Genomic DNA, 27654 nt, shown 5'->3' with positions numbered 1-27654 from the left:
CCAACAAAAAGGATTACCAACAAAATCGGCAGAGAGAGACTAACAGAGAGTTGAGGGCCTCGGATGTGAGGAGTCCGGGCTAGGAACTGTTTTTGTGGACATTTGCTTGGGAAGGGACGGAGACCGGGGTAGGGAGGGAGGGGAGAATTGAATTTCAAAATTTTATGATTTTTGTATTTGGCTATTGTGATCTATAATTAGTATAAGAATGGGAGAATTTCATGGAAAGGAAGTTAGGTCGACCTTAGAAAAAGGATTTAATGTTTATAAGAGAATTGGATAAGTTAAATGTGGACAATTAAAAAGAGCTAAGTTTTAAAAATAATAACAATATGTTTAAGATGATAGACAAGAACTTGCTGAACTAATTATTGGAATTGGGATGTATGAAGAGGGGGTGGGGGGAAGTCCGGGAAAGAGGGTAAAGAAAGTAAGGGTATGAAAATGTATATGTGTTGTCTTTGTCTTTTTATGTGTGTGCGTCTTTATAAAATGTAAAAACCCAATAAATTTTTTTATAAAAAAAAAGAAATTATCAAAGTGCCATGAAATTGTGAAATCATAAAATACAGAACAAATGACCAATGTTAAAAAAAATTCAAATCTCTAAAAAAGCTTGCTGAAACAGAAAGGTTTTCAGAAGGTGATGAAATACTGCAATTGTAAGTGGCCAATTGTAGCAGTGTTCCAAAAGACTGGTGCCGCAACACTAAAAGCCTTTAGTAGTTCATGTAGACACTAAATGAATAAGATACAGTATATCTGTGGGGAAAATCAAGAGGGCTATTCTAGGAGTATCACAGTGATCTAGCCAGTGAATAAAGTACAAGGCAGCCCTCCAGCTAACCTTGTCCTGGCCTTTTAGTTCTTTATACACTAACACGTGGATTCTCAAACGTACTGCTCCCAGGCCCTTGAAATGACTGAAAGTGACTGAGACTCAGCAATCACAAAATGGTGTTACAGGGACAGAGCTGGTCACAAAATGGCAGCGAATGTAGGCCGAGTTTCACATAACCAGATGAAAATTACAGACACCACTCCATTGTTGGAAATTGTTAAATTCTTCCTTGTGATAAGGAGTTCTATGCATAGCTCAGCTTTCCTCAGGTTAAATAGAGGCATTTGCTCTGGAGGGAATGTGATTCAGCTTGCCTATTTTAGGCAGAACTTGCTGATTTAGAAGGATCTGAAATGGAAAAAGGATTTTTATTTTCTATTTCTCGCTTCCTACACCCACATGTCTATCAAAGTATTTTCACTTGTCTCCTGAAATTTCTCTCCCCCTTCTATTTTCACACTTAACTTGTATCTTATTCCCCCACCACACCCAAATTTCTAGTTTCTTCCATCCATCCTCCCTTGTCCTTTTATCTTTATTTCTTCCTCCTGTAACAACTTTCCTCACTTCTCTTCTTTTTCCAGCTGATTTATTGATGATGATTGTTATGTATTGAAGTTCTCACCCTGGCCACCAGGGGTATTGTGTATATAGTTTTCACTCAGGTCCACTTCAGTTAGTTTAGACAGGAAACCCTGGGTTGTTGTTGTTACAATGTTGACAGCCGGCTGCTTATAAAAGCAGGCCGGCTGAGCTGTTCAGTTCAGTTCAGTTCAGTTCAGTTCAGTTCCAGCTTACTATAAAGAACCACTTGGAGAAATCTCTGTGTCGACTGCTATGTTCACCCACAACTTAATAATGATGATATCAAATATTAACATTTCCCCCTAGTTTTATTCAACATCTCTTCTGGACATTTTTCTTCAGAGGAAGGAGACCTTTTCCCCCATCCCTGACCCTCCACCAACTTCTCTGGCTCCCACCCTCCTTTCCTCAGCATCCAAGGAGTTGCTGGTGCTGGTATTGCTCCAACAAAAAGGCTGTGGGATGGCTAGGAAGTGGAACAGGTTGAGGAGGCACTGAAGGGTAGGCCATGGCATTGTGACACACCTGAAAATGGCCCAAGGCCCACGTGTAGCTTCCAACCCACCAGAAATGCTGTAATATCTTGAATGAAGTCCTTTAAAGTTACTTCGTGCCTGACATGAATTAGGAACTTGTTCTTTCTTCACTTGAGGCTGCCCTAGATTACTCTCTAGGCCTCAATTTCCTGCGGGTATATGTAGCGTCCATCCTGCACTTTGAGAAACAGCTCTTTCTTTCCAGCACATGGGTTTGTTTGGTGTGCGTGCTTCAGGAAAAGGGAAGCTGGGGGAAGTGAAGTGAAACATCCTTTCGTTGTTATGATGAGGACAGAGGCGTAGAAAAGTAGAAGTGGAGATAAGTGATGCCAAAATGAGCGGGCTGTCTCCGCTGTGGCAAGTCTCAGGCTGTGGTCTGAAGGACACTTGACAGAGCAGCCATGCTAAGGAGGACTGGGTCTGAAAGGAGAACACTTGGGATGTCTGCACACACCACCTTGAGTTGCACAAGAAATACAAAAATGAAACAAATATGTAGGCCATAAACTAACGACCAGTGCCGCAGCACTACTAGGGACACATGAGGCGCTGTGGTCTAAACCACCCAGCCTCTTGGGCTTGCAGATCGTAAGGTCAGCGGTTTGAATTCACATGTTGGGGTTGTTGCAGGTCTAAAACCTGTTCTTCCTGGATTTTGCCAATGAGACACAGGAGACGGAAAGGAGAGAGAATCCAGCGTTTATTAGTTTGTGCAAGCTAACTGATTCAGCAGGATATTTCCCAAAGTCTGATCCCCCGGTGTTGTCCGCTGAGACTTTTTATATGGTTTACACACAATGAATACACACAGAGTCCAATTAAAAGCCCCCCAAACATCTGCAGAGGATAGCTGGCAAAAACTCACTGGATACTTTTTGCCACAATGCTCTAGCATACTAGAAAGACTGGACCTGTAATCTTGCTTATACAGCCCTATCTGCTAACTATTATTGTGTCTTCATGGCCTTCGCCTGCATACATTTTGTTGTAATGCTGTTATCAGCAGAGCTGCTTGTTCTTTAAGCTTATGTGATCAGGGGGGTAATTGACTTCCACTACCTCAGAGTGAGCTCCTGTTGTTCTGTCCCAGCTCCTGCCAACCTAGCAGTTCGAAAGCATACCAGTGCAAGTAGATAAATAGGTACTGCTGTGGCGGGAAGGCAAACAGCGTTTCTGTGCGATCTGGCACTCGTCATTGTCCTCCATGCACCAGTAGCAGTTTAGTCATGCTGGCCACATGACCCAGAAAAGCTGTCTGTGGACAAACGCAGGCTCCCATAGTCATATCCCATAGTCAAATTCGACTTGACTTAACAGTCCAGGGGATCTTTAATCTTTACCTTTGCCTACTGGTGCAGCATCAGTAAGGAGAAACACCCCCCCCCCTCTCTGCTGTTACTGTTGAAAACGAGGTGGCAAGGTTTTGCTTTCCATCTTACATATGAGTGCTTGTGCGCAATGATTTGTGACACTTGGGGTGAAAGACTGGGTGGGTTGGGGAGTGAGGATCAAAAGTGTAAAGTCGCTCATATGCCGCAGAGTGATGTGAGAGGAAAAGAGGCAGTGAGTGTGCTGACCCAGGTGAGAGATGGGGGTGACTGAGGAGGTTTGGTTAAGTTGGAGATTATCACTGTTGTTCTCACCACAGGTTAGTAATGCTGGTTTGATGACAGAGTTCTCGGTTTGTTTAAAGCAGGCATAGGCAATCTTCGGGCCTCCAGATGTTTTGGACTACAATTCCCATCATCCCTGACCACTGGTCCTGTTAGCTAGGGATCATGGGAGTTGTAGGCCAAAACATCTGGAGGGCCGAAGGTTGCCTATGCCTGGTTTAAAACATCTATCTGATTTGTTTTTTTCTGGATTCTGTAATTATTGTCTGTTATTATTATTCTCTGTACATTTTTTTTGTATTTAACCTTGGGAGGTTGCAGACTCTTCTTTGGAGGTTTTCAAGCAGAGGCTGGCTGGTCATCTGCCATGGATGCTTTAGCTGAAATCCCTACATTGCAGGTGATTGGACTAGATGACCCTTAGGGTCCCTTCCAACTGCAATTCTAGGATTCAAAGATCATTACTCTAGGATTGAAATCATGGCTGGTGCCAGCAAGGGACAGGGTCAAGTGCTTCCCCAAACATTATTTTTCTTTCAGGGATCTTGACATGTGAGACACAACTTGCCTATGTAGAAATATACTTTTGCCCTGCTGCACCCTGCCCAAATTTATTTTCTTTTGCCATCACTGACTGAAATATTCAGTGAAGAAGGGTTGTGAATATACACATAAATAACAGGTTCCTGAGAATCCTGAATAGCTGTCTGGGAGGTTGCCAGCTGTACCTCATAATTTACTGCTTTGTGTATATCTCTTTCCAGTCAGAAGAGGAGGTTAAGGGGTGATATGATAGCCATGTTCAAATATATAAAAGGATGCCACATAGAGGAGGGAGAAAGGTTGTTTTCTGCTTCTCCAGAGAAGCGGACACGGAGCAATGGATCCAAACTACAAGAAAGAAGATTCCACCTAAACATTAGGAAGAACTTCCTGACAGTAAGAGCTGTTCGACAGTGGAATTTGCTGCCAAGGAGTGTGGTGGAGTCTCCTTCTTTGGAGGTCTTTAAGCAGAGGCTTGACAACCATATGTCAGGAGTGCTCTGATGGTGTTTCCTGCTTGGCAGGGGGTTGGACTCGATGGCCCTTGTGGTCTCTTCCAACTCTATGATTCTATGATTCTATTCTATGATTCCTCTGGGAGCTGGCAGCGTTGCCTGTGTTCCTAACTGGGGCCATTAGTTCACTCCCCAGAGAGGCAGTAGAATTTCCTCTGGGGAAGCTTCCTGTTGCTTTCCTGAATGTTGCTGTCTGGGGCTTAACAGGGCCAGCCCTCCCATTAGGTAGCGAGGCAGCTGCCTCAGGCTACTGATTTTGGGCAGGGCTTTTTTCAGATGGAACTTGCCGGAACTCAGTTCCGGCACCTCTCAGGTGGGCACCGTTGCTGTTCAAGAAAACAAGGGAAGTGTTCATGGTGAGTTCCGGCATCTCTTTTTCTGGAAAAATAGCACTGATTTGGAGCATCATGAAAGAGCAGCAAATCAGCAGTCGTTTAATTTATTAATGTTGCATTTTTAATAACAAGAAAGAGAGAGAGGGGGATGTGCTTATTGAGGTTTCTGCTAAATATCTTGACTGGCCTTCAGTGTTATTCACCTTGTCTTGAGGGGGCAGTGGCTGGGGGGTTCAGGTGAGATGCTCCCTGCTCTTCCCAAATTTGCGAGGCTTATTTGACTTTTGCTCTGTGCCACGGAAGGCTCATGTTTGGAAAGAAAAATTTATTTGTTTTTAAAAGGCCGCACTGAGAGCTTGGAGCCAGAAAAGTAAAGAAAAAGGTCTGGGCTGCTCCTGAGACTTGGTATGCAAAAAATCAGCAGGAGCAGTTTTTCAGGGCACGAAGTGCAAACTCTTGCTGATGTCTGCGCACTGAACTTCAGTAGTTGGTTTTTTCTTTTTTCAAAGGCACAGGGCAGAAACTTAGTTTAGCAGAATTTTAGTGCTTTAAAAAAGTTAATCTGGTCGCTGTTCATCTGACATGCAGCATCACTACACACACTTTTTCCTGCAGTTTTTTCAACAACTGCCAATTTAACTTTCTAGGTTTTTAAAGCGCAAGCAAACTTGATAAAAAGCATCAGATGCAAACTCAGTAACTTCCCCAGAGAGAGAGAGAGAGAGAGAGAGAGAGAGAGAGAGCGCCAACGGAAAACAATGTAGGTGTTGCTATGGGGTTGTGTATAACCCCTGCCAGCCTTATTCGCTACCAGCAAAGTCAGCATCAAAGGAGGTAGAAGTTTTTTTTTGCTTTATAACAGCTGAGACCCCTTACTTGAGTAGGAAAGAGATTGATGATGACAGCAATTAGGGAGAAATTAGTGCCTGCAAAAGAAAGAAATTTAATGTGCAACTACATGAGTGCTTTAAGGCAGAATGGTTTCTTGGGGATTTAGATAGAATGAGGGAGAGGAAAACAACACGCACTGTATATGGTAGCCAACCTGACACTCTGTTGGAGAGGCTTATCTTGAGACTGTGGGCGGTGCGTTAAACTAATTCCTCAGAGTAAAAGACAATTAAATGTGTTTTCTTCCACACTGACTTCTTTATTTCACAAGAGTTAGAAGACTGGAGATTGATTCTGGGCTGAATCCAACAGAGCTAGAAGTGCTTAATAATATTTAACTCTATGCATGCCTACTCAAGCGCAAGTCTCTTTGAGTCCAGCGGTACTTACTCCCAGACCATGTAGTACAGGGGTAGGCAACCTAAGGCCCGTGGGCCGGATGTGGCCCAAGCGCCTTCTCAATCCGGCCCATGGACAGTCCGGGAATAAGCGTGTTTTTACATGAGTAGAATGTGTCCTTTTATTTAAAATGCATCTCTGGGTTATTTGCGGTGCATAGGAATCGTTCAATTTTCCTCCCAAAATATAATCCAGCCCACCATATGGTCAGAGGGACGGTGGACCGGCCCACGGCTGAGAAAGGTTGCTGACCCCTGATGTAGTATCCTAGTTGTAAGGAGCCTCTGGACAAAGGGGCTGAATCCCAGCAGAGGCTAAGAAGTGTGCAGAGGCTAAAAAGTGGGATGCGGGTGGCGCTGTGGGTTAAACCACAGAGCCTAGGACTTGCCGATCAGAAGGTTGGCGGTTTGAATCCCTGCAATGGGGTGAGCTCCCATTGCTCGGTCCCTGCTCTTGCCAACCTAGCAGTTCGAAAGCATGTCAAAGTGCAAGTAGACAAATAGGTACTGCTCCAGAGGGAAGGTAAATGGAGTTTCCGTGTACTGCTCTGGTTCGCCAGAAGCGCTTAGTCATGCTGGCCACATGACCTAGAAGCTGTACGCTGGCTCCCTCGGCCAATAAAGCGAGATGAGCGCTGCAACCCCAGAGTCGGTCATGACTGGACCTATTGGTCAGGGGTCCCTTTACCTTTTTACTTCTGCTTAGACACCTATAGGATTGGCCTGACCCTCCCTGTCAGATGAAGAAATTGAACTTCCAACTCCAGTTCTGCCTTAGGCTTTAATTTTTAGCTCAGACAGGTACATAAGGCAAGGAACAGAGTGTAGAAATTAACAGGTACATGAGAGTTTAAATGCATGGCTGTGTGCGAACTAAAACACTTATCCAACGAGTGAAACTCCTCAAACCTTCCTTTTGAAGAGTGGGGCAGACAAAGCTATTTGCATGACATGCAGATGGTGTTCCAGGACTGGGCAAGCAAATGGGCATCCTTCCTTCTGCATCGTATAAAAGATAGCCAGCACTGGAGTCTCCCTGTCCATGGTGATGGAGGTGGAATTGAGGCTGGCTCCATTTTATGGTCAGCTGCTTCCCCTAAAGGTGAAGGATTTGGGGTGACAGGAGGAGGTAGACTAGGCATATCTGTTATCCCACTGTTATCCAGATGTCCTAAACTGTTACGCCCCTCCCTGGAATATGAGATCTCTTGTCTGCAATTTGCCACCTCCACCCTGCAGCCCACTCTGGGATACTCTGGCTCCCTGAGCTCCTCCCACTCTTTTCCAGATCTCACTATCTGCTTCAAGACACCGCCACCATTTATTTATTTATACCCCACCCCTCTGGTTGGGTTTCCCCAGCCACTCCGGGCAGCTCCCAACAGAATATTAAAAACACGATAAAACATCAAGCATTAAAAACGTCCCTAAACAGGGCTGCCTTCAGATGTCTTCTAAAAGTCCTTGACATCTGATGGAAGGGCGTTCCACAGGGCAGGTGCCACTACTGAGAAGGTCCTCTGCCTGGTTCCCTGTAACCTTACTTCGCGCGGTGAGGGAAACGCCAGAAGGCCATCGGTGGACCTCACTGTCCAGGCTGAACGATGGGGGTGGAGACGCTCCTTCATGTAAACTGGGCTGAGGCCATTTAGGGCTTTCAAGGCCTGCACCAACACTTTGAATTGTGCTTGGAAACATACTGGGAGCCAATGTAGGTCTTTCAGGACTGGTGTTATATGGCCTCAGTGGCCACACCCTGCCATCAGTCTAGCAGCTGCATTCTGGATTAGTTGTTTCTAGGTCACCTTCAAAGGTAGCCCCACGTAGAGGGCATTCATAAGGCTTATGCCCAGGGCTTTTTTCCCCAGCTGGAACTTGCTGGAACTTGGTTCTGGCACCTCTCAGGTGGGCAACATTGCTATTCTAAGAGAACAAGCGTTCATGGTGAGTTCCGGCACCCCTTTTCCTATAAAAATAGCACTGCTTATGCTAAGGACTGTGGCGCAACTCTCTTTAATTTCAACAGGACAGTTAAGCACATGCAGCTGAAGATTTAAATTTGTCTCATGGCCTGTGCATATTATATAAACGGAACCAGCGTAGAATAATTTTTCTCTTTCATTTCATACAGGAACATGTAAATAAAAACCAAGGCAGGGCATGCTTACAAAGAAGAAATGCTGCACATATAAAAATGTAAGGATAAATTCATAAAGCATTACAGTGGCGGTGGCTTTGGTGGCGGCAGAGAGAGGCTAGCAAGAGCGTTGCACATGTCTGCTGTGGCGGCAATGGAAGGGGGAAAACAAAACATTCAGGGGTCAAATCAGAAGCCAGGATGGCTTCTGTAATTCCCTGAATATCCTGGGAAAATAGGGACACTTGAAAGGTATGCCATTACCCTTCTAAATCCCCTGTAATCAGCAGCTAGCAAAGAACAGGGAGGGCAGGAAAATGCTGAGCACCATGACCTTATGTTTTAAATTATAAAAGCAAAAAGTTATGTGGGGAGGAAATGTTGCATTTAAGGAAATGTAGTTTGGGCCTTCGATCAATCTGGGCCTTAGGTGCAATTTGAACAATAAAAAACAGAACTCATTTTTTTTTCCTGGTCTAGCAAAACGTGATCAGTAAGTATGTAGCAATAGGCTTCTGTACATAGATCTGAATCAGGTGATATATATAATCACTGACAAGAGCTCCTCATGGCAAAAGCCCTGCTTTTAGTGCCCGGTACCTTGTACTGATCTGAAGATCCATAAGAGCAGATGGCAATATACCAGGATTCCTCAAACTCGGCCCTCCGGATGTTTTTGGCCTACAACTCCCATGATCCCTAGCTAGCAGGACCCGTGATCAGGGATGATGGGATTGTAGTCTCAAAAACATCTGGAGGACCAACTTTGAGGAAGCCTGCAATAGACTAACTGCACATGGCAAGGAGCTAAGGGCACTTGACCACCTTCTTGGAGGCAAGACCGGCCTGGTTCATACTTAATGCCAAACCATGGTTTGTAATCTGAACCTGGCCAAGAAAAATGAATTATTAACCATGAACATGGTGTATTTGTAAGCCATGGTTTGTTGTTGGTTTATAAACCTTGGTTGATGGTAGCCATTCCTTAGTGTTATGTGAAGTGTTTTAAAAAATCAAAAAGTTAAATTTCAGAAAACAACCATGCTGTTGACGAAAACCCCTCAGCATTTAGAGTGATCTCAGCAATCCTTATAACAGCCACATATGATAGGCTAGCAGTATCTTCTTACATGTGCAAGGCTGAGGCTGACAGAGGCCCACCTAAGGATATCTAGTAAGTAATGGATGAGGCGAAAATTTCACTTGGGCCTTCCTGACAGCTTGTACAATTACAGCCCCATCCTATACATGTCTGCTCAGGAAAAAAATTCCCAATTAGTTGAATGGGATTTAATTCCAGATAGGTGGGTGTAGAATTGCAGCCTTAGTTACTATGCTGAGGCAACTGATTTATGAGCAACACAAATGAAACATTTCCAAATAACTACACTTTTTGCAGAAGGTACACAAGCAATGGTTTGGGACAGGGACCTTTGTATAATAGTGTGACTGCAATTTGGAAATGGCTACCAGTGTGCAAAGTTATGCATTCAATTTATTTTAAATGCAATTATTCCATTTATGCCCCACCTTGTTTCTGTCCTCAAACACAAGGCAGCATACATGTGGTTGCCAGGTGTCCAACATTCAGCCACTAGCCAGTCCCAGATTTAAGTGTTTTTGTTGTGCGTTGCTCTCACAAACTCATAACTTATGATGGGGATAATTTACTGTTACTCCTGTTTTACAGTTGAGGCTGAGAGGTAGGGACTTAGGCACTCAAGGCTGACGGTGCTTGAATTCCACTCTACATGAACAAAGGCCAATTCAGTTACTAGTACACATTGGCTCCAATCTCTCCCACCTATGACTTGCAAAAATGGTCATTTATGGCAAATTCTGAGAACGACTGCTGGAGAAAAGGAATTCATGCGTTGTTGTCATCGTCATTTTACTGTGTCTAGTTTGGCTTGATATAAAGTTCCATCTAGTTCTGTAGATCCATCTGCTACCTCTTTTGCTATGGAAGAGAACAAAGAACAGAACTATTGCACAAGAACAAAATCTATCTTAACTATCAGACAAGTGTAGTTATCAAAGGGGATGAAAGATGAGTTGCCTCCTTATGATGACCACCTGAATCATACGGTTATGAGGGTTGGGGGGGCTGAATGGTGCAAATTTTTACCATCCAATGTCCTCCCCCTAATTTGCTCTTTGAATGGAGTGATAAACTGAAAGAAAGTCTTTCTGCAACAGTCCTATGTATTAATTACAGTGATAGATTTCTAAATACCCTACATTTAGGGCTACATCAAACAAGCAGATTCGCTTCGCCATACAAAAACAAACACATTGATGTTTGAGTTCAGTCCTGAGAAACTGGGTCATCAGAAAGGGTCTAACACAATGGATTCCAGGGCTGTGGTTTTTTTGGTGCACAAGCTGGATTGTAAAGGTTGCCTGATGTGAAGATTGGGTAATGTGAAGTCTGGCGTGGCATTAGTGAATTTATCCCAGTGAATTCAAGAGAACTTAAATCACTTATTCTTCAGTTTATATGGTGTTGTGGACTGGACTGCTTGAGCTTCTAGCTGTATTTTTTGTTTGTTTTTAGTTTCAGGTTTGAAATATAATAAATGCACTAGAGGATCTGGAATTTAAAAGGTGAAAAAACAGACAAGTAAACAAACATAAAACTCCAGAAGTATAGTCACTTACCTCTCCCAACAACAGCTGGGGAAATTCTCCTGACATTCTTCAATTAGTGTGATGGATGCCTGCTTCCTTCACCATCTCCTAACATATTTGAAAGGGAAAAAGAAAAACATGGACAGCATCACTCAGAGGTTGGAGCCAAAGGGGCATAGCAGAGGAGGATAAGAGTCAGGCCACTGATCCATCTAGCTCAGTATTATCTCCAGGATTTCAGACAGATGTTATCTAGCCAGTGTAGACAAAGCTGAGCTAAATGGATCAATGATCTGACTCAACATAAAGTTGCTCCAGATGTTTCAGACAGATGTGCAAGTACCCTTTCCCATTCCAGCTCAGAGTCATTCTTCCTCCCTCCCGTATGGTGCTGGAATGATTGTCCTCACTCTGATTTGGCTTCAAATTTCATCACACTGCCCAATCTCACACGTTACATGGCACTGTCATGAAGTCCATTTAGAGTGAGGGCAATGCTGGTTGGGAAGTAAAGCTTGCAAGGTCTCCCTGAAAACATCACGAGAAAGGAGAGAGCCCCGTTTGCAGTCTATGAACATGGTGCATTTTCAGCCGAACCCTAATTTCAACATGCAAGAGCAAGAGATCAGTCTTCAGATTCGTATTTCTCCGATTGAACCTGGAAGAACTGGCAGTGGATATGTTCAGTGCCTTCTATATATTTACTTTTCTAGAGGAAAAGAAATGCAAAATGACTTCCTCAAAGCTCCCCAAAGACCAATTCCATTCCAGATGGCACTCAAGTACTGCATTTTATACTTTGTTAAATCTGCCAGATCTTATTCAAGGCTACATGCCCTCAGTTCATGAGATCTGTGCTTGTACTCTATGTAGGCTACAACGGGGGAAAAGCCTTATTTATAGGGTTTACAAATACCAAACATGGTACATTTGATCACATCAACTGTAGGCCAGAACCATCACATTTTACAGATTTGTTCTGAAAGTGCACAGAAAGCAATATGTTATGAACATTTAATTAGATTATACCCCGTAAGATGCGAAACAGATTTCACATTGCACCATAGACCACTAGGACAAAAAGTCTGTCCCCTGCCTAGCTGTTACTCAGATGTGTAAACCTGTTATGCTTGTGCACCTTGAGAGTGCTAGTGTGGTGTAGTGGTTAAGAGCGGTAGACTCGTAATCTGGTGAACCGGGTTCGCTTCCCCGCTCTTCCACATGCAGCTGCTGGGTGACCTTGGGCTAGTCACACTTCTCTGAAGTCTCTCAGCCCCACTCACCTCACAGAGTGTTTGTTGTGGGGGAGGAAGGGAAAGGAGAATGTTAGCCGCTTTGAGACTCCTTAGGGGAAATGATAAAGCGGGATATCAAATCCAAACTCTTCTTCTTGATTGTTTTCTGGTACTGAGGTTTCCTGCTCCCTGCCTCCAAGAACCAGTTTATGCATTTCAGATTCTGTTATGCCAAGCTGGAGATGGGGTTTGGCACAGTCAAATGCTTCCTCATCTAAACACATAGAAAACTAGCACAATTTCAATCTCTTGGTAATGCTCAATTTCTGTGCTCAGGGTTCTCTCCCTTCCACCTCCACGTGGTAAAGAATTCAAAGGCCCATACTCCACCCTGGAGACTGAAAAGGTGCAAACCAGAAAAAAGTTTTGCCACTTAATTCTGGGCTCACCCAGGATGGTTTTGTGCTGTGTTTTGCAGGCCCAGGTCTGTGCTGAAGTGTACCGAACCTCCATACACCTCTCTGCCTCCTCTTACCTCCAGCCACTGAAAGATTCACAAAACTACATGCATCTTTCATGTTGTTGGATATTACTGTGATTTGGTATCTCCCAGAATCTTCCGGTTGCACATTGCAGATGACCAGCCAAGCGTTCGTCATGACTGACACTCTCCTCCGATGTTTCGGCAACACCTCATAAAAGAGGTGGCAATAACGCTGCCACCACTTCTGCGGGTTGCTGGTTAGGCTGCATGACCTCATGTTAAGTTTCAGAATGAAGTCTTCCTCCGCTCCTTTGATGTGGTGCCACTGGATTTCAACGAAATCCCAGTCAGTCTTTGGGACTTGGACATCAACAGGGATGAATGCCGTTTCATTGACTGCTGCAGTGATGGGGGTCTTTGGCACTTGTATGCAGATGTCAGAAGGTTCACCTGTGTGTAAAAGAAGGAAAACCAGCAAGGTTGAAAGTGAACTTTCATAGAATAATTAAGTTGCAAGGGGCCACAATGGTCATCGAGTCCAATCCCCTGCAATACAGGGTTCCTTTGCCCAACATGGGGTTCAAACCCACAACCCTCAGATTAAGAGTCTCATGATCTATGGACTGAGCTGTCCCTTTCTAGGAATGTCAAATATGGAAGATTTTCAACATGTTAATCTGAATTTTCAAAGTTTGATATTAAAAGTTTAGTGGGTTTGTTTGTTTATTTTTAAAACAGCATTTTGCCTTATTATGATTAAGGGGAGATTCAGGAAGCTGCCATCATATGCTAGTGACGACAGTAGAATTTTCAGAATAAGTCGGTGACAAATTCAGCTCTTGCTGCAACTTCCATCTTGCTTAACCCCCAGTTGTCCTATGAGTCATTAGTTCCTTGAAGATGTGAAAAGGTTAAGAAGATCATGAGGTTTTGGATCAAACTGAGCTCACTGAAGAACATAAAATTATAAACAAACATTCATGTGACCTTGGGCTAACATTTTTACAGGCCGAGGTTGGCTGGATCTAGACACATTAAAAAAAAAAACATTTCAGGAAAACGCATTGTAAAGCTCATAATGCAAAATCACATTGCTGAAGGATCGAACTGTACATCTGGTGTCAGTGTTATAACACATTTATAACCCCCCCCCCCCCCGTTTTAACTAATGTAGCTGAGTCCCTTGTTCTCTCTGGAGAGACATTCTGCTCATTTAAGTATGTTGTTGCAGCAATAGAAACCCAATGAACAATGCCAGAGACCCGCAATCTTCCAGGCAGACTATATAGCATTTTTAACATGTTCACCTTCTACAAGGTGCTGCACATGGAGCTGCTGTCTTTGAAGAATCTGCGGAAGCTGCCGTTGGTCCAAAATACAGCTGTTAGACTATTGAGTGGGATCAACTGAGTGAAACATTTTGCCAACTCTTAAACATTTTTTTACTGGCTGCTGGTCACAATTCAAAACGTATGTTGAAATTCTTAATGCTTGATGTTAACGTTGAGTGGCTTCCGGGTCTGGGAGTTGGGAAGTTTCACCTTTTCTGAATGGGGTTGCATTACCTCTGAAGCAACAGGTGTATTATTAAATTAAATATACTTTCTTGAAGAAACCAGAGGCCTTTCTCCTGGGCATGGTCGGCCAATTGGTGTCAAAGAAGGATAGAACTTTCTTTATGTACGCTACAGCAGCAGCAAGAATACTCATCGCAAAGTATTGGAAGACACAAGAATTACCCACCCGAGAAGAATGGCAGATGAAAGTGATGGACTATATGGAATTGGCTGAGATGACTGGCAGAATCCGGGACCAGGGAGAAGAGTCAGTGGAAGAAGATTGGAAAAAATTTAAAGTATATCTTCAAAAATATTGTAAAATTAAGGACTGTTAGAAAGATGTTGGAAAAAGAAAACTAGATGGTTTTGGTTGAAATGACATAAAGGACTAAGTAAAGATGAGTTGATGAAATTGACGAAAAGAGAGGATGTTAAATTGTAATATATTATGTTAAATTACTTAAATGAAAATAAGGTTGGAAGGATTTGCTGAAATAACGGTCTGAATTAGAATACAAAATTGGGAGGTGAGAGGAGGTCAAGGAAATAAGTAAGGGAAGAAAGTTATGCAAAGGATTAATTAGTTCGATTGTGCGGCATATCGACTACAACTGTGTTGTTAAAGAAGAAGTTGGTGCCGCTTTCCTCTTCATCACACTAAGCAGGAAGTTAGCTGTCATCTCGGTAATCCAACAGTCAGAGTCCTGCAGAAGAAGGGACACATTCTCTGCCACTCGATGTTTTAAATCCCCTGTCACTTTTGTTATCCTCGTATTCGCCTTGGACGATATCTACCTTTACCTCCCCCCCCTATTTTATGTAGTTACTTCTATGTATATTATGCTATGGCCACACGGCTAATGCAATAATAAAGTTGTTGATTAATTAGTTTTTTCTATTTTTATTTTTCTCTTTTGGTGTTGTTATGTCTTTTTGTATTTTGTATTTTGTATTTTGTAATCCTCTTATCTTCTTTTTGTTATTCTTAAATTTTGAATAAATATTATTTAAAAAAAGAAGAAGAAGCAACAGGTGTATTGTTTGGAGGAGCTCCTAGCTTCAGCTTGTCACTGGAGGCTCAGGTGATCTCTATGATGATCAGTACCTATTATCAGTTTAGGCTGGCACTATCCCTTTCCTGGACAACAAGATATTCATATCCATCCATCTAGCTTCAAAGTCCGGGCAAGCACTGTCCCTTCTCTTGAGAAGTGTCCATCTCGGTGTGAGTTGCTGGTTTGCAAGCAGGCACCGGGTCGTGGGTGGATGCAGCTCCTGAGGTGTCATCTGGTCCAGGGAGAGAGCATGGGACCTGCCTCCTCACCCTGATTAGCCACCCTAAGCCACTGCTCAGAGCCTTCCCTAAATTCTGGCAACTCTCCTCATCAGGAAGGGAAGGATCTGGAAGTTGTGTCTTCACACCAGAACCAAATGGAGACAGGGGTTCCATCTGTTCTTGCCTCATCTTCCTCCTCTTTCTCCAGAGTCTACTATTCCGGGATTGAACCCAAAGGCACTGTCACGACAGCGAGGCAGGTGCCAAACAGGCTAAGAACCTCTTTGGTGGTGGCGGGCGGCTCCACATCTGTGGAACTATCTTCACAGGGATGCACACTTGGCGCCACATCCAGTTTCAGCAAAATAGCCAGTCATCTTAACCTACTTGTGTGGGATGTAATCCACTGAGAGCAGTCCAGCACGACATTTCTTCTTTTGCTAGAGTGGACATGCAAGGGAATGTTTGGTCCAGCCGGTTCCTCCTGGCCTGGAGCACCCTTCCTTGCATGTGACTAACAGGTGGGCGTGACCTTTCCAGACCTGGTAAAAGGGCAAGGCATGCTGCCACTCTCTCTCTTCTCCATCTTCCTTTCATCCTGCAAGCTTCCAAGATTGCCAACTGCAGTCACTAGGTCAACCCACAAATGGGGTAAACCTGTTTGAATATTCTTGTAACTTTAAGCCTTAGCCCTGCCTTCAGGGATCACACTGTGCTCTGCCTGAGTAAACTTTCTTTTTATTGCTTATGAATAAGACTGTGGTGTCTTTATTCCTTTAGCATGGATTCAAGGGGTCTTTCCAGGAAAATATTAGAACACATTTCAATCTGGACAAGCCAGATTGAATTCTGTGTTGTCTTAAACTCATAAAAGTTTGCATCTAGTTTTCTGCTATGTAAAGGAGAATGCACTCTGCTAAGTAAAGAAACTTGGTAACACAAGTTAGGAAGGATATTAATAAACAATATATCCTCTCCTGCCACCCTGAACATTCCCACAACATACCCAGTTTTTCGCTTTATTCAACACTGCTGTTTTAACAACTTGCCTATATGGAGGGCACAAAGATAGGGAAAGCTGCTCTAAGATTTTGCACATCTGAGCTAGTGGCCGATATTGCCGCATCTCAGGGCAATGAATTTCACAGCGTGAAGAAGAAGTGTGATTCATGTTTGTGTTTTTGAATCAAAGGACTCCTGCATCTGATTCGCACCCACCCACCACAGAACTACCGTACTTACGCATACATGAGGCAAAAGCGTCTTTGCATGAATCGTATCTTGGGAGTTTGGAGAGACGTTCCAGCGCACTGCTGTTTGGGTAGTCACATTGTTGTGCTGAGTAGATCACTGGATGTGGCAAGGTCACCTGGCTTCTTTGAGCAGAGCCTTGGGAAGCTTGGAAGACACGGAAGACATTAGAGAACTAATAGCAATTAAGGACAACAGGACAAAAAAACCAATCAACCAACCACAAGAAATAGGCATGCTGTCTTTGTGCAAAGTACAGTCCCAATCTTGCTCTACTTAGCTTTTTTTATTTTATTTTTTGCTTCCTACTTCCTGTTAGACTTTCAGTTCAGCAAAATGAAGTTTACCAATAGCTCTTGTGAGTTGCTTATATCTCTATACAGATCACATCTGGACAAATGGAAAGTGCCTCATTTCCTTAGCAACAAAATATTGCTGTTTTAGAGGTCTGCTCACTTTCTGCGGTGGGCGCTGTTGCAGCCCCACATCCAGGACCTTTAGTGACCCTGCTGGGGGGCGGAGGGATGCCGCCCACGTCATTCTGACTCACCCCACTGCCACGCTCCCGGCTGTCTAAATGGCATTAGCCATTTGGTTTTCGCCTACCTTGTAGCAATCGTCACAACTTTTTAAGGTTAGGCATTGGGTAAGCCTTTGTTTCAGGGAGGGGAGGTTGTAGCCTCTGCATGCCCCTCTTCAATAAGAATCATAGAATCATAGAATCATAGAGTTGGAAGAGACCACAAGGGCCATCGAGTCCAACCCCCTGCCAAGCAGGAAACACCATCAGAGCACTCCTGACATATGGTTGTCAAGCCTCTGCTTAAAGACCTCCAAAGAAGGAGACTCCACCACACTCCTTGGCAGCAAATTCCACTGTCGAACAGCTCTTACTGCCAGGAAGTTCTTCCTAATGTTTAGGTGGAAACTTCTTTCTTGTAGTTTGGATCCATTGCTCTGTGTCCGCTTCTCTGGAGCAGCAGAAAACAACCTTTCTCCCTCTTCTATGTGACATCCTTTTATATATTTGAACATGGCTATCATATCTCCCCTTAACCTCCTCTTCTCCAGGCTAAACATGCCCAGCTCCCTTAGCCGTTCCTCATAAGGCATAGTTTCCAGGCCTTTGACCATTTTGGTTCCCCTCCTCTGGACACGTTCCAGTTTGTCAGTGTCCTTCTTGAACTGTGGTGCCCAGAACTGGACACAGTACTCCAGGTGAGGTCTGACCAGAGCAGAATACAATGGCACTATTATTTCCCTTGATCTAGATGCTATACTCTTATTGATGCAGCCCAGAATTGCATTGGCTTTTTTAGCTGTTTTTTCACACTGTTGGCTCATGTCAAGTTTGTGGTCAACCAAGACTCCTAGATCCTTTTCACATGTACTGCTCTCAAGCCAGGTGTCACCCATCTTGTATTTGTGCCTCTCATTTTTTTTGCCCAAGTGCAATACTTTACAGTTCTCCCTGTTAAAATTCATCTTGTTTGTTTTGGCCCAGTTCTCTAATCTGTCAAGGTCGTTTTGATGTGTGATCCTGTCCTCTGGGGTGTTAGCCACCCCTCCCAGTTTGGTGTCATCTGCAAATTTGATCAGGATGCCCTTGAGTCCATCATCCAAGTCGTTGATAAAGATGTTGAATAAGAACCCTGTGGCACCCCACTAGTCACTCTTCTCCAGGATGAAGAGGAACCATTGATGAGTACCCTTTGGGTTCGGTCAGTCAGCCAGTTATAAATCCACTGAGTGGTAGCATAGTCAAGTCTGCATTTTACCAGCTTCTTTACAAGAATATCATGGGGCACCTTGTCAAATGCCTTGCTGAAATCAAGGTAGGCTACATCCACTGCGTTCCCTTCATCTACCAGGCTTGTAATTCTGTCAAAAAATGAGATCAGGTTAGTCTGACATGACTTATTTTTCAGAAATCCATGCTGACTATTGGTGATCACAGCATTCCTTTCTAGGTGCTCACAGACTGTTTGCTTAATGATCTGCTCCAGAATCTTCCCTGGTATTGATGTCAGACTGACTGGGCGGTAATTATTTGGGTCCTCTCTTTTCCCCTTTTTGAAAATAGGGACAACATTTGCCCTCCTCCAGTCTGCTGGGAATTCGCCTGTTCTCCAGGAATTCTCAAAGATGACTGCCAGTGGTTCTGAGATCACATCTGCCAGTTCTTTTAATACTCTTGGATGCAGTTCATCTGGCCCTGGAGACTTGAATACATCTAAACTAGCCAAGTATTCTTGTACTATCTCCTTAGTTATTCTGGGCTGTGTTTCCTCTGCTGAATCATTTGCTCCAAATTCTTCAGGTCGGGCATTGTTTTCTTTATCGGAGAAGACTGAGACAAAGAAGGCATTGAGGAGTTCAGCCCTTTCTGTGTCCCCTGTTTGCATTTCACCATCTTCTCCTCTGAGTGACCCCACTGTTTCTTTGTTCTTCCTTTTGCTACGGACATACCCATAAAAGCCTTTTTTGTTGCTTTTAACCTCTCTAGCAAGCCTGAGTTCATTCTGTGCTTTAGCTTTTCTGACTTTGTGTCTACACGTGCTGGCTATTTGTTTGAATTCCTCTTTGGTGGTTTCCCCCCTTTTCCATTTTTTGTACACATCCTTTTTTAATCTTAACTCAGTTAAAAGTTCTTTAGATAGCCACCCTGGCTTCTTTAGGCACCTTCCATGTTTCCGTCTCATTGGTATTGCCTGAAGTTGTGCTTTTACTATCTCCCTCTTAACAAACTCCCAGCCATCATGAACTCCCTTTCCTTTTAGTATTACTGTCCATGGGATCTCACCCAGCACTTCCCTAAGTTTTATGAAGTCTGCTTTCTTAAAGTCAAGAAATTGAGTCCTAGTATGCTTGGCTGCTCCTTTCCGCTGTATAGTAAACTTCAGAAGAGCATGATCACTCGCGCCTAATGATCCTTCCACTTCTACCCCACTAACCAGGTCATCAACATTGGTTAGGACCAGATCTAAAATGGCTGTTCCTCTTGTTGCTTCTCCCACTTTCTGGACAATGAAGTTGTCTGCAAGGCCAGTGAGGAATCTGTTTGACCTTATGCTCTTGGCTGAGTTTGACATTCAACAAATATCCGGGTAATTGAAGTCCCCCATTACTACTATCTCCCTTCCTTTTGCATGCTTGGCCATCTGTTCCAGGAAGGCATCATCTATGTCCTCCGTTTGGCTTGGGGATCTATAGTAAACTCCCACAATGAGGTCACTGTTACAGATAGGTAGCCGTGTTGGTCTGCCATAGTCAAAACAAAATAAAAAAATTTCGTGCATGCACACGAAAGCTCATACCAAGAACTAACTTAGTTGGTCTTTAAGGTGCTACTGGAAGGAATTTTTTTATTTTGTTTTGAATGAGGTCAGTTATTCTTCTCTCCCTTAATTTTGACCCAAATGCTCTCACTTTGGCTTTGAGGTTCTAAATCTTGGATCTCTTCACAGGTATACACATCCCTGACATATAACGCCACTCCTCCTCCTTTCTTGTCTGGTCTGTTTCTCTGAAATAGATTGTATCCCTCCATAATTACATTCCAATCGTGGGACTTATCCCACCAGGTTTCAGTGATGCCTATTATGTCATATTTAGTTTGCTGTACCAAGAGCTCAAGCTCATCTTGTTTATTTCCCATGCTTTCCGCGTTAGTGTACAGACATTGAAGTCCATTAATCATTCCCCCGTGTCTCTTATTTAAGGATTTTTTCCTCCCATCACTAGGTCTGTGTGCTGTTTGCTCCATTTGGTCTATGACATTTGGACTCCTACCTTCAGGAGCACTGTCTCCCTCCCCCACATTAGTCAGTTTAAAGCCCTCCTGATGAGGTTTCTGAGATTTTTGGCAAAAACATTCTTCCCAACCGTTGTGAGGTGCAGCCCATCGCTTGCCAGAAGTCCATCTTCAAGAAACTGCAGTCCGTGATCTAAGAATCCAAATCGTTCCTGTTTACACCATTTGCGAACCCAGCTGTTCACCTCCACTATTTTTCCCTCTCTCCCTGGGCCACGTCGTTCAACTGGGAGGACAGATGAGATGACAATTTGTGCATTTAATTGCTTCAATTTCCTGCCCAGAGCCTCGTAGTCTCTTTTGATCTTCTGGAGGCTATTGCTTGCAGTGTCATCGGTTCCCACATGAACCAAGAGGAAGGGGTATTTATCAGTGGGTTTTGATTCCTTGCAGTCGTTCAGTTACATCTTGGATCTTAGCCCCGGGGAGACAGCACATTTCCCGAGACATCTTGTCAGGCCCACAGATCACTGCTTCTGTTCCCCTCAGTAGGGAATCCCCTATCACCACTACACACCTCCTCTTAGGTCTGGTCGGGGTTCTTCCGTGAGCTGTCCATTCTAAGGTCGCCTGCACATTCCCTGAGGACTGACTTTGCTGCTCGTCTTCATATACCTGATCGACTGTAATGAGGGAGAGATCCTCAAATGGAGTCTGCTCTTCGTCTTCCATGCTAGGGGAGAGGACCTCAAAGCGATTGTGTATTTCTAAACAATCAGAGCGAACCCTGGGCCTCCTACTTCTTTGAGTCACGTTTCTCCATATATCTGGCTCCTGTGTTGGTGAACTAGCCTCTTTCTCAGGGGAGTCACCTGTCTCCTCCTTGGTGGAGACGGTGTGCTCTGTTGCTTCCAAGAAGAGCTCCAGCTCTCTAATTCTTTGGAGCGTAGCTACACGTCCCTCCAGTTGCTGGACTTTATCTTCTAAGAGGGCAATCAACATGCAATTGCTGCAAGTAAAGCTGCCTGCAACCTTTGGCAAGATGGCAAACATTGCTCAGGAACCGCAGGCGACTGCAGCTTTTCCCTCACCCTCCATCTTGAGAACGTGATGTTGGGGGTGACTACAGCGGTCCTCCATCATAAAAAGTGTGAAGACAGGGCAAATAACTCCCCCCCCAAAAAACCTAGGTCTCCCCCAACAAACGTTTGAGACTAGTTCCCCTAAATCTAAAAGATGGATCAAACTGTGCGTGCCGCTGCCCTGCAAGCTCTGATAAGCTCCTCCCACAGCTAATCACCTGCCTCAACAGAAACCCTGCCCCCTCTGACCTTTGCACAGGGAGAGCAGCTAATCAGCCACAAGAAACACACACACCCTTTTTGCTCCTTCTTCAGCTGCTGCCCAGAGTATCCTGTTAAAGGGATCCGGGGGGCGTGGTTCCTGTCCAAAGCCTGGGCATGGGCTAGGGCCATGGCACGACTCCAACGGGGACCCCATGGGGTGCCCAATTTGATGTATGTCATAGGGCTCCCACTACTGGTGGTTCACCCTTAGTGTGACTCCCTGCAGACGGGCAAGAGTCAATATATAGCCAGGGGTCACCCAAGCCTAAGCCAAACCGCTCACATCTGTAACCAATAAAGTTGTGGCCTAATTTATCCCATTAACCTAAAATAATTGTGTTCGTGTGTTTGTTATCTAAGGGAACTATGGGCCCGGGGCCTTGGCTCGCAATTATTTCTTTATTAAGGATATTAATCTGTCTTGCTTTCCAGTCAATATTGGCTACCAAAGCGGCCTACACTAAAACATCTACATTATAACAAAAAACCAACAACGAAACATTGTATAAGGAGTAAGTGGAAAGTTTATGACATCCTATCTGGTCGCAGGCAGCTGATAACATTGGCCAGGTTCTTTCATCCAGAGCATCCTTCCCCAATCTGTTGCTTTCCATATGCTTCTGGACCACAACTCCCAACATTTCAGATTTTTGGCCATACCGGAATTTGGGCTGGTGAAATTTGGAAATCAACAGCACCAGGATGCAGAAGCCTGCTCCAAAGGGAGGGGACAAAAGGAACAGCAGGTGGACTGCAGGGTTGGCAGATGGAATAGAAGCACCCACACACCCACCCCAATATGAATAATACTCTGCTTCCTGGCATCTGAAACCATCTAGGCTTTTCCCTACAGAAAGAAAGGGCAGAAAGCACTGCAAACGGAAACTGCTCTGCAAGGGAGACTGGACAAATGCAATATGCCTGCAAGAGGACCAAGGGAGCAAATGCTTGATTCCTGTCCAGCAAATGAATAGGAACTCTGCCTTATTTATTGCATGAAAGCAACAGTATCAGTGGCATGAGGAAGTCATGATCAGAACAGGGACTACTTACCTGGAAGAGTGAGAATGATCAAAGCCAGTGTCAAAGCAACAATTCCTGCCAGTGAAATGCCAAGACCAATTTTCCACCAGAGAAGATTGGAGGATGGATCTGTGGAATTAAAAGTTCGTGGTGAAGACCATTGGCCACTCCCGCCCACACACACATACACCGTTGAGTGCACTGTAGCTGTTACTGAGTCTGGTACTAAGCAGCAACCAAGACCACAGAGGGATCCAATGACTTCATCGCTCTGTGGAAGACCACATACAGCTAAACCAGCAATGGAGATCCACACATGGAAGCAGAATTCCATGTGTTCAGCTGACATCAATGAGGATTTTTAAAATTTTAATGTAGGGATATGTATCTAAGTGTATCTCGAGCAGCTGCAGGTGTGCAAGTATTTGCTCTTGAGCAACAGTTGAAACTGGACTGGCTTCCTTTTTGTGTCTCAGAGGCTCAAATGTTATTGAACTTTCTAAAAACAAAAGTACCGGAGATGGTAAACTTTGAGCCTTTCAACCCCAGGATGCTATTGGGTCTCATACTATGGCTTTCTGACCTCTCCAGTCCTATTGTGAGTGGTTCCCTAGACCAGATGGCTGGAAGGTCACCTGCTTTTGATGGTTACACTTCTTCTGAAGGAGTATGGTTCATAGCCTGGGGGTATTCCTGGATCCTCTGCTGTTGCTCGAGGCTCAGGTGTCCTCAGTGGCCTAGAGTGTCTTCCTTCAGCTTTGGATGGTGGCCCAGCTACGCTCCTATCTGGACAGGGATAGCCTAACTACTGTTGTCTATGCTCTGGTAACCTCAAGGTTAGATTACTGCAATGCGTTATACGTAGGGCTGCCTCTGAAGATGGTTCAGAAAACAATGCAGAATTCAGCAGCCAGGTTGCTGAAGCAAGACAGTTCAAGCATATTACACTGATCTTGGTCCAACTGCACTGGCTACCAATTAGTTTCCAGGCTCAATTCAAAGCACTGGTTTTGACATATAAAGCCTTAAATGGCTCAGGACCGCAATACCTCAAGGACCGCCTCTTTCCATATGAACCTACCCAGACCCTGAGATCATCTTCTGAGGCCCTCCTTCTTGAAAGGTCCAGAGGGTGGCAACATGAGAATGGGGCCTTCTCTGCAGTGGCTCCCCATCTGTGGAATGCCCTCCCCAGGGAAGTTCGCCTGGCGCCTTCATTACACACCCTTAGGCACCAGGCAAAAACATTCCTTTTTAACCAGTCCTTTGGTTGATCTTATTGACATCCAACACCCTTTTAGAATGTGGCTTTTTTGGGGGGGGGATTATTGGGTTATTGCTTTCGGTTTGATTTTATAAGTTGTGGTCTTGTTGTAAACTGTCTTGAGACCTCTGGGTATAGGGCGGTGTCTAAGTTGAATGAATAAATAAAACAAATAAATATATTGAACCCAGATTCTTAAAAATGCATATCACAAATTATCAAGACCCAGATCTATCCCATCAACAATTTAAAAGAACCCTCCAGTACCATCAGATTTTCAATATCATAACCGAAAAATCTTTTATTTTTTTAAAAAAGTGAACTGAATCCTGAAATCTTGTAAAGTCTTGAAATTTCCTCAGCTTTTCATTTCAGCTCTGTTGCTTATGCTCATGAAATCAAGGTTATATTAACAGAGTCTTTTGTGTTTTGAATTAGGTCTGGTTTCCTGTGTGCCTGTTAATTAGTATTTGCTTCCTGAGCTAAAGTATAGTAATATACTTTCATGTGGTAATAATCACTGTGGTAATCCAGGTGATCAGGCACGATTCAGTAAGAACATCATCTGGAAATTCTACATGCTTCAGGCAGTTAGTATCCAAAACGTTTACTCAGGTTAATTAACGGTGGTTTGGAGTGAAAGGGGAAATTCCCGTCTGTGTAAGGCATGGAACAAGCAGAAGTGTGGGCAAGCTGGTTTGTTCCATACCATGGAACCTAGCCATGAATCGTTTCAGCCAGGTTGGGGTTGCAATTTTCAAGTAGAGGAAAGGAAGCTGTCCTCAGAAAATGTCACAAGCACATCTGGTGCAAAGAGGTCTATTATTTAAATTGCTTACATTCCCCATCATGCACCACACACTAAAAAGGAAGGAAGGAAGGAAGGAAGGAAGGAAGGAAGGAAGGAAGGAGTTCAAATCATGCTTTAATGTGTTATTTTTATTGTTCTTAGCCGCTCTGAGCCCAGCTTTGGCTGGGGAGGGCGGGATATAAATAAAATTTATTATTATTATTATTATTATTATTATTATTATTATTATTTGCTCCTTGCTCACGCCCTGTATCAATAGGGCCAGAGGAGCCAGTTGTTCATATCTATCACAGCAATGATTCATTTATGTATTTGCCTTAGTGCAGTAACTTGCTGGAACAAAAAAAGGTGGTACTTTAAGGATATTTGGTGTTTAAGGATGCAATGAAACATGACCTGCCCAGAAATGAAGGTGAGGTAGAGGAGGTTCTGGCAAAAAAAAAAAAAAAGTTTTTAATATGGTTTGGACAGTTTAAATACAGAAACTGAGCACATTCTATCATTATAAAATCTGTGTACATGCTCTCCCTGACATTGCCTGTCTCTTAAGTGCTTAATAGACACATACCGTATTTTTCTCTCTATTGGACGCACCGGACCACAGGACGCACCTAGTTTTTAGAGGGGGAAATCAAGGGAAAAAATATTATCCCCCCCCCAGCCCCAAAGAGCAATGGACAGGCTGCGCGCTTCCTCCTTAGCCTTGAGCAGCATCTTTAGCCTTGCACAACGGGATGGATCGTGCCCGCTGTCCACCGGGGCTGGACTAGATGACTCCCTGGGGTTCCCTTCCAACCCTGCAATTCTGTGACCTCGGAAGTTGTTGGGGGTCTCCACCACTGGAGGCTTTTAAACAGCGGTTGGGGGACCATCTGCCTGGCATTTTTTAGCTGTGATTCCTACATTATGAGGGGGCTGGGCTAGATGACCTTCAGGTGGCCCTCCCAACTCTATACAGTCCTACACTTCTGCGGCAGGAGATCCACAGCCACTTCACACAATGCCCACTCCCAATTTTCATTGGAGAGACATGTGGCTTCACTGTCTAGGTAGGTACCCCCCTACCTGCCACTCTTCCCTCACCCCACCTAAGCCGAGGGAATTCCTGCCCAGAGAAGCTCCCAGGTGAGGCAAGGGTTAAGATCTATGTCTGGTAAATGGCTTTGTATCCTCCCTCTTTCCCTTTTCTCATCTTCTTCTGTGCTAGTTCCTTCTCTTGTGTTTTGTTTAATCTGTTTTTATTGTATACTAAAATAAAAGCTGCAAAGTTTCCTTTTTTATAATATTCCCCCCCTCCAAACTAAAACGTTAATCTAGATAAAAACACTGATCCAGAGGAAAATAAGGGGGTGGAGAAAGGACAAAAAAAGAAAAAGAGGTAGAGATAGAGATAGAGATAGAGAGATTTTTTAAAAGTTGGCTTCTTTAGCCTTGCGCAGCCTCCCACGACTGGAGAGATTGCGCAAGGCTTTTCTAGAGGAGGGAGAAGGGACTGACTGGCCGTGTCAGTCCCTTCTCCCTCCAGGGGAAAAGCCCGCAAGAGCCACGCGAAGCTTGTGTGTGGCTCTTGGGGGCTTTTCCTGCTTGCCTCCCCCCCCCTGCATTTGCTCCATAGGACGCACAGACTTTCCCCCTTAGTTTTTAAGATGGAAAAACTGCGTCCTAAGGTGCGAAAAATACGGTATATCTAATGTGTCTAATCCCCTGCTCACATTTTCAAATTGCACGTTATCAGATTTCCGGCTGCATAACTTTTGTCTGCAGCTCCACATTCTGTGGACAATTGCACACTAAAACACACCTGATTTTAATGATTTCGTTGAAGAAGAAGAAGAAAGAGCCACACGTACAACGTTCACTACAAACTCCTTCCAAATCAAACCTACAGGCTTCCTCTTAAGAAACTTCCTTTTTAGTCACAACCAGCTGCTCTCCTTAAAGAAAAAGGGTGGACATTTCAAAGTCAAGTACCTTTGGTTTTCTTGAGAGGTGGTCTTGGGTACGCGTCCCGGGTGGCTGGGTCTATAGCCATGTACCCATCTTCATCCTCCATCTTCAATGTTAGTCGCCAGACGGACAAGACTTCAGAAAAAGGGGCTTGCAGGTCCTTGAAATTCTTCTTGACAGCCTGATGCAATTGTATGTAAATGGGTTTATAAAACCAACTTCCCAGCTGGTGAAAGTCAGTTTCATTTAGCTGGAATCCATTAGTTAAAACTGGTCTTGGGCAATGCCTGCAGCTGGCCACCAACTGCTAGTTAGCGGATAGAAGGTGTCCTTTGTGACAGGTTTATGGCAGCTGTGTTCCTTTCATCCTCGTCACCTTCCTGCCTGCTGTAGTGAGCCAAACTCCAGGTGCGCAGCACAGCAGCTGGAAGAGAGATCAGACAACTGGGCTGGAAAGGAAAAGAGAAGAAGAAGCTGTGTGCTGCAGCTCTTGCATAATCAGTAGTTTTAAAGTCACAGAACAAATTTCCAGGCACTGCTTGAATGGGTCTCTCTGTGTGTGCACGCACACACACACACTGTTGTTGTTTAGTTGTTTAGTTGTGTCCGCCTCTTCGTAATCCCATGGACCAGAGCACGCCAGGCACTCCTGTCTTCCACTGCCTCCCGCAGTTTGGTC

General features: G+C 44.2%; 1 protein-coding gene across 4 annotated transcripts; it reads right to left on the bottom strand.

The window, feature by feature from the left end:
* Positions 1-534: 534 nt before the first annotated feature.
* On the bottom strand, positions 535-27451 carry LOC307208988 (uncharacterized protein). Of its 4 annotated transcripts, none has more exons than XM_079964056.1 (6): positions 27000-27451; positions 22984-23082; positions 16822-16977; positions 12796-13194; positions 11056-11133; positions 535-1189 (listed from the first exon to the last, which is right to left on the bottom strand). In XM_079964056.1, the coding sequence occupies exons 1-5, from the start codon at positions 27079-27081 to the stop codon at positions 11099-11101; spliced, it is 771 nt and encodes a 256-aa protein (XP_079820182.1). In that variant the 5' UTR covers positions 27082-27451; the 3' UTR covers positions 535-1189; positions 11056-11098. The 4 variants fall into 4 exon arrangements, with proteins under 4 accessions (XP_079820182.1, XP_079820183.1, XP_079820184.1 ...); XM_079964057.1 differs by lacking the exon at positions 535-1189 and adding an exon at positions 7020-7401; XM_079964058.1 differs by lacking the exon at positions 535-1189 and adding an exon at positions 7020-7353.
* Between the last annotated feature and the right edge of the window lie 203 nt (positions 27452-27654).

Source organism: Podarcis cretensis, assembly GCF_951804945.1.
Source record: "Podarcis cretensis genome assembly, chromosome: 2".
Classification (NCBI taxonomy): domain Eukaryota; kingdom Metazoa; phylum Chordata; class Lepidosauria; order Squamata; family Lacertidae; genus Podarcis; species Podarcis cretensis.
Note: the sequence above shows the minus strand (reverse complement) of the source record. Positions and strands in the feature narration are given on the sequence as shown.

What these genes read in the sequence shown, in the direction of transcription:
- LOC307208988 (XM_079964056.1), bottom strand. Translation starts at nt 27,081, where the DNA reads ATGGAGGATGAAGATGGGTACATGGCTATAGACCCAGCCACCCGGGAC. An exon ending in GATCATTCTCACTCTTCCAG is followed by an intron (nt 16,978 to 22,983) that starts GTAAGTAGTCCC and finishes GTGTCTTCCAAG; the next exon opens with CTTCCCAAGGCTCTGCTCAA. An exon ending in CGCTTTTGCCTCATGTATGC is followed by an intron (nt 13,195 to 16,821) that starts GTAAGTACGGTA and finishes TTTTACACACAG; the next exon opens with GTGAACCTTCTGACATCTGC.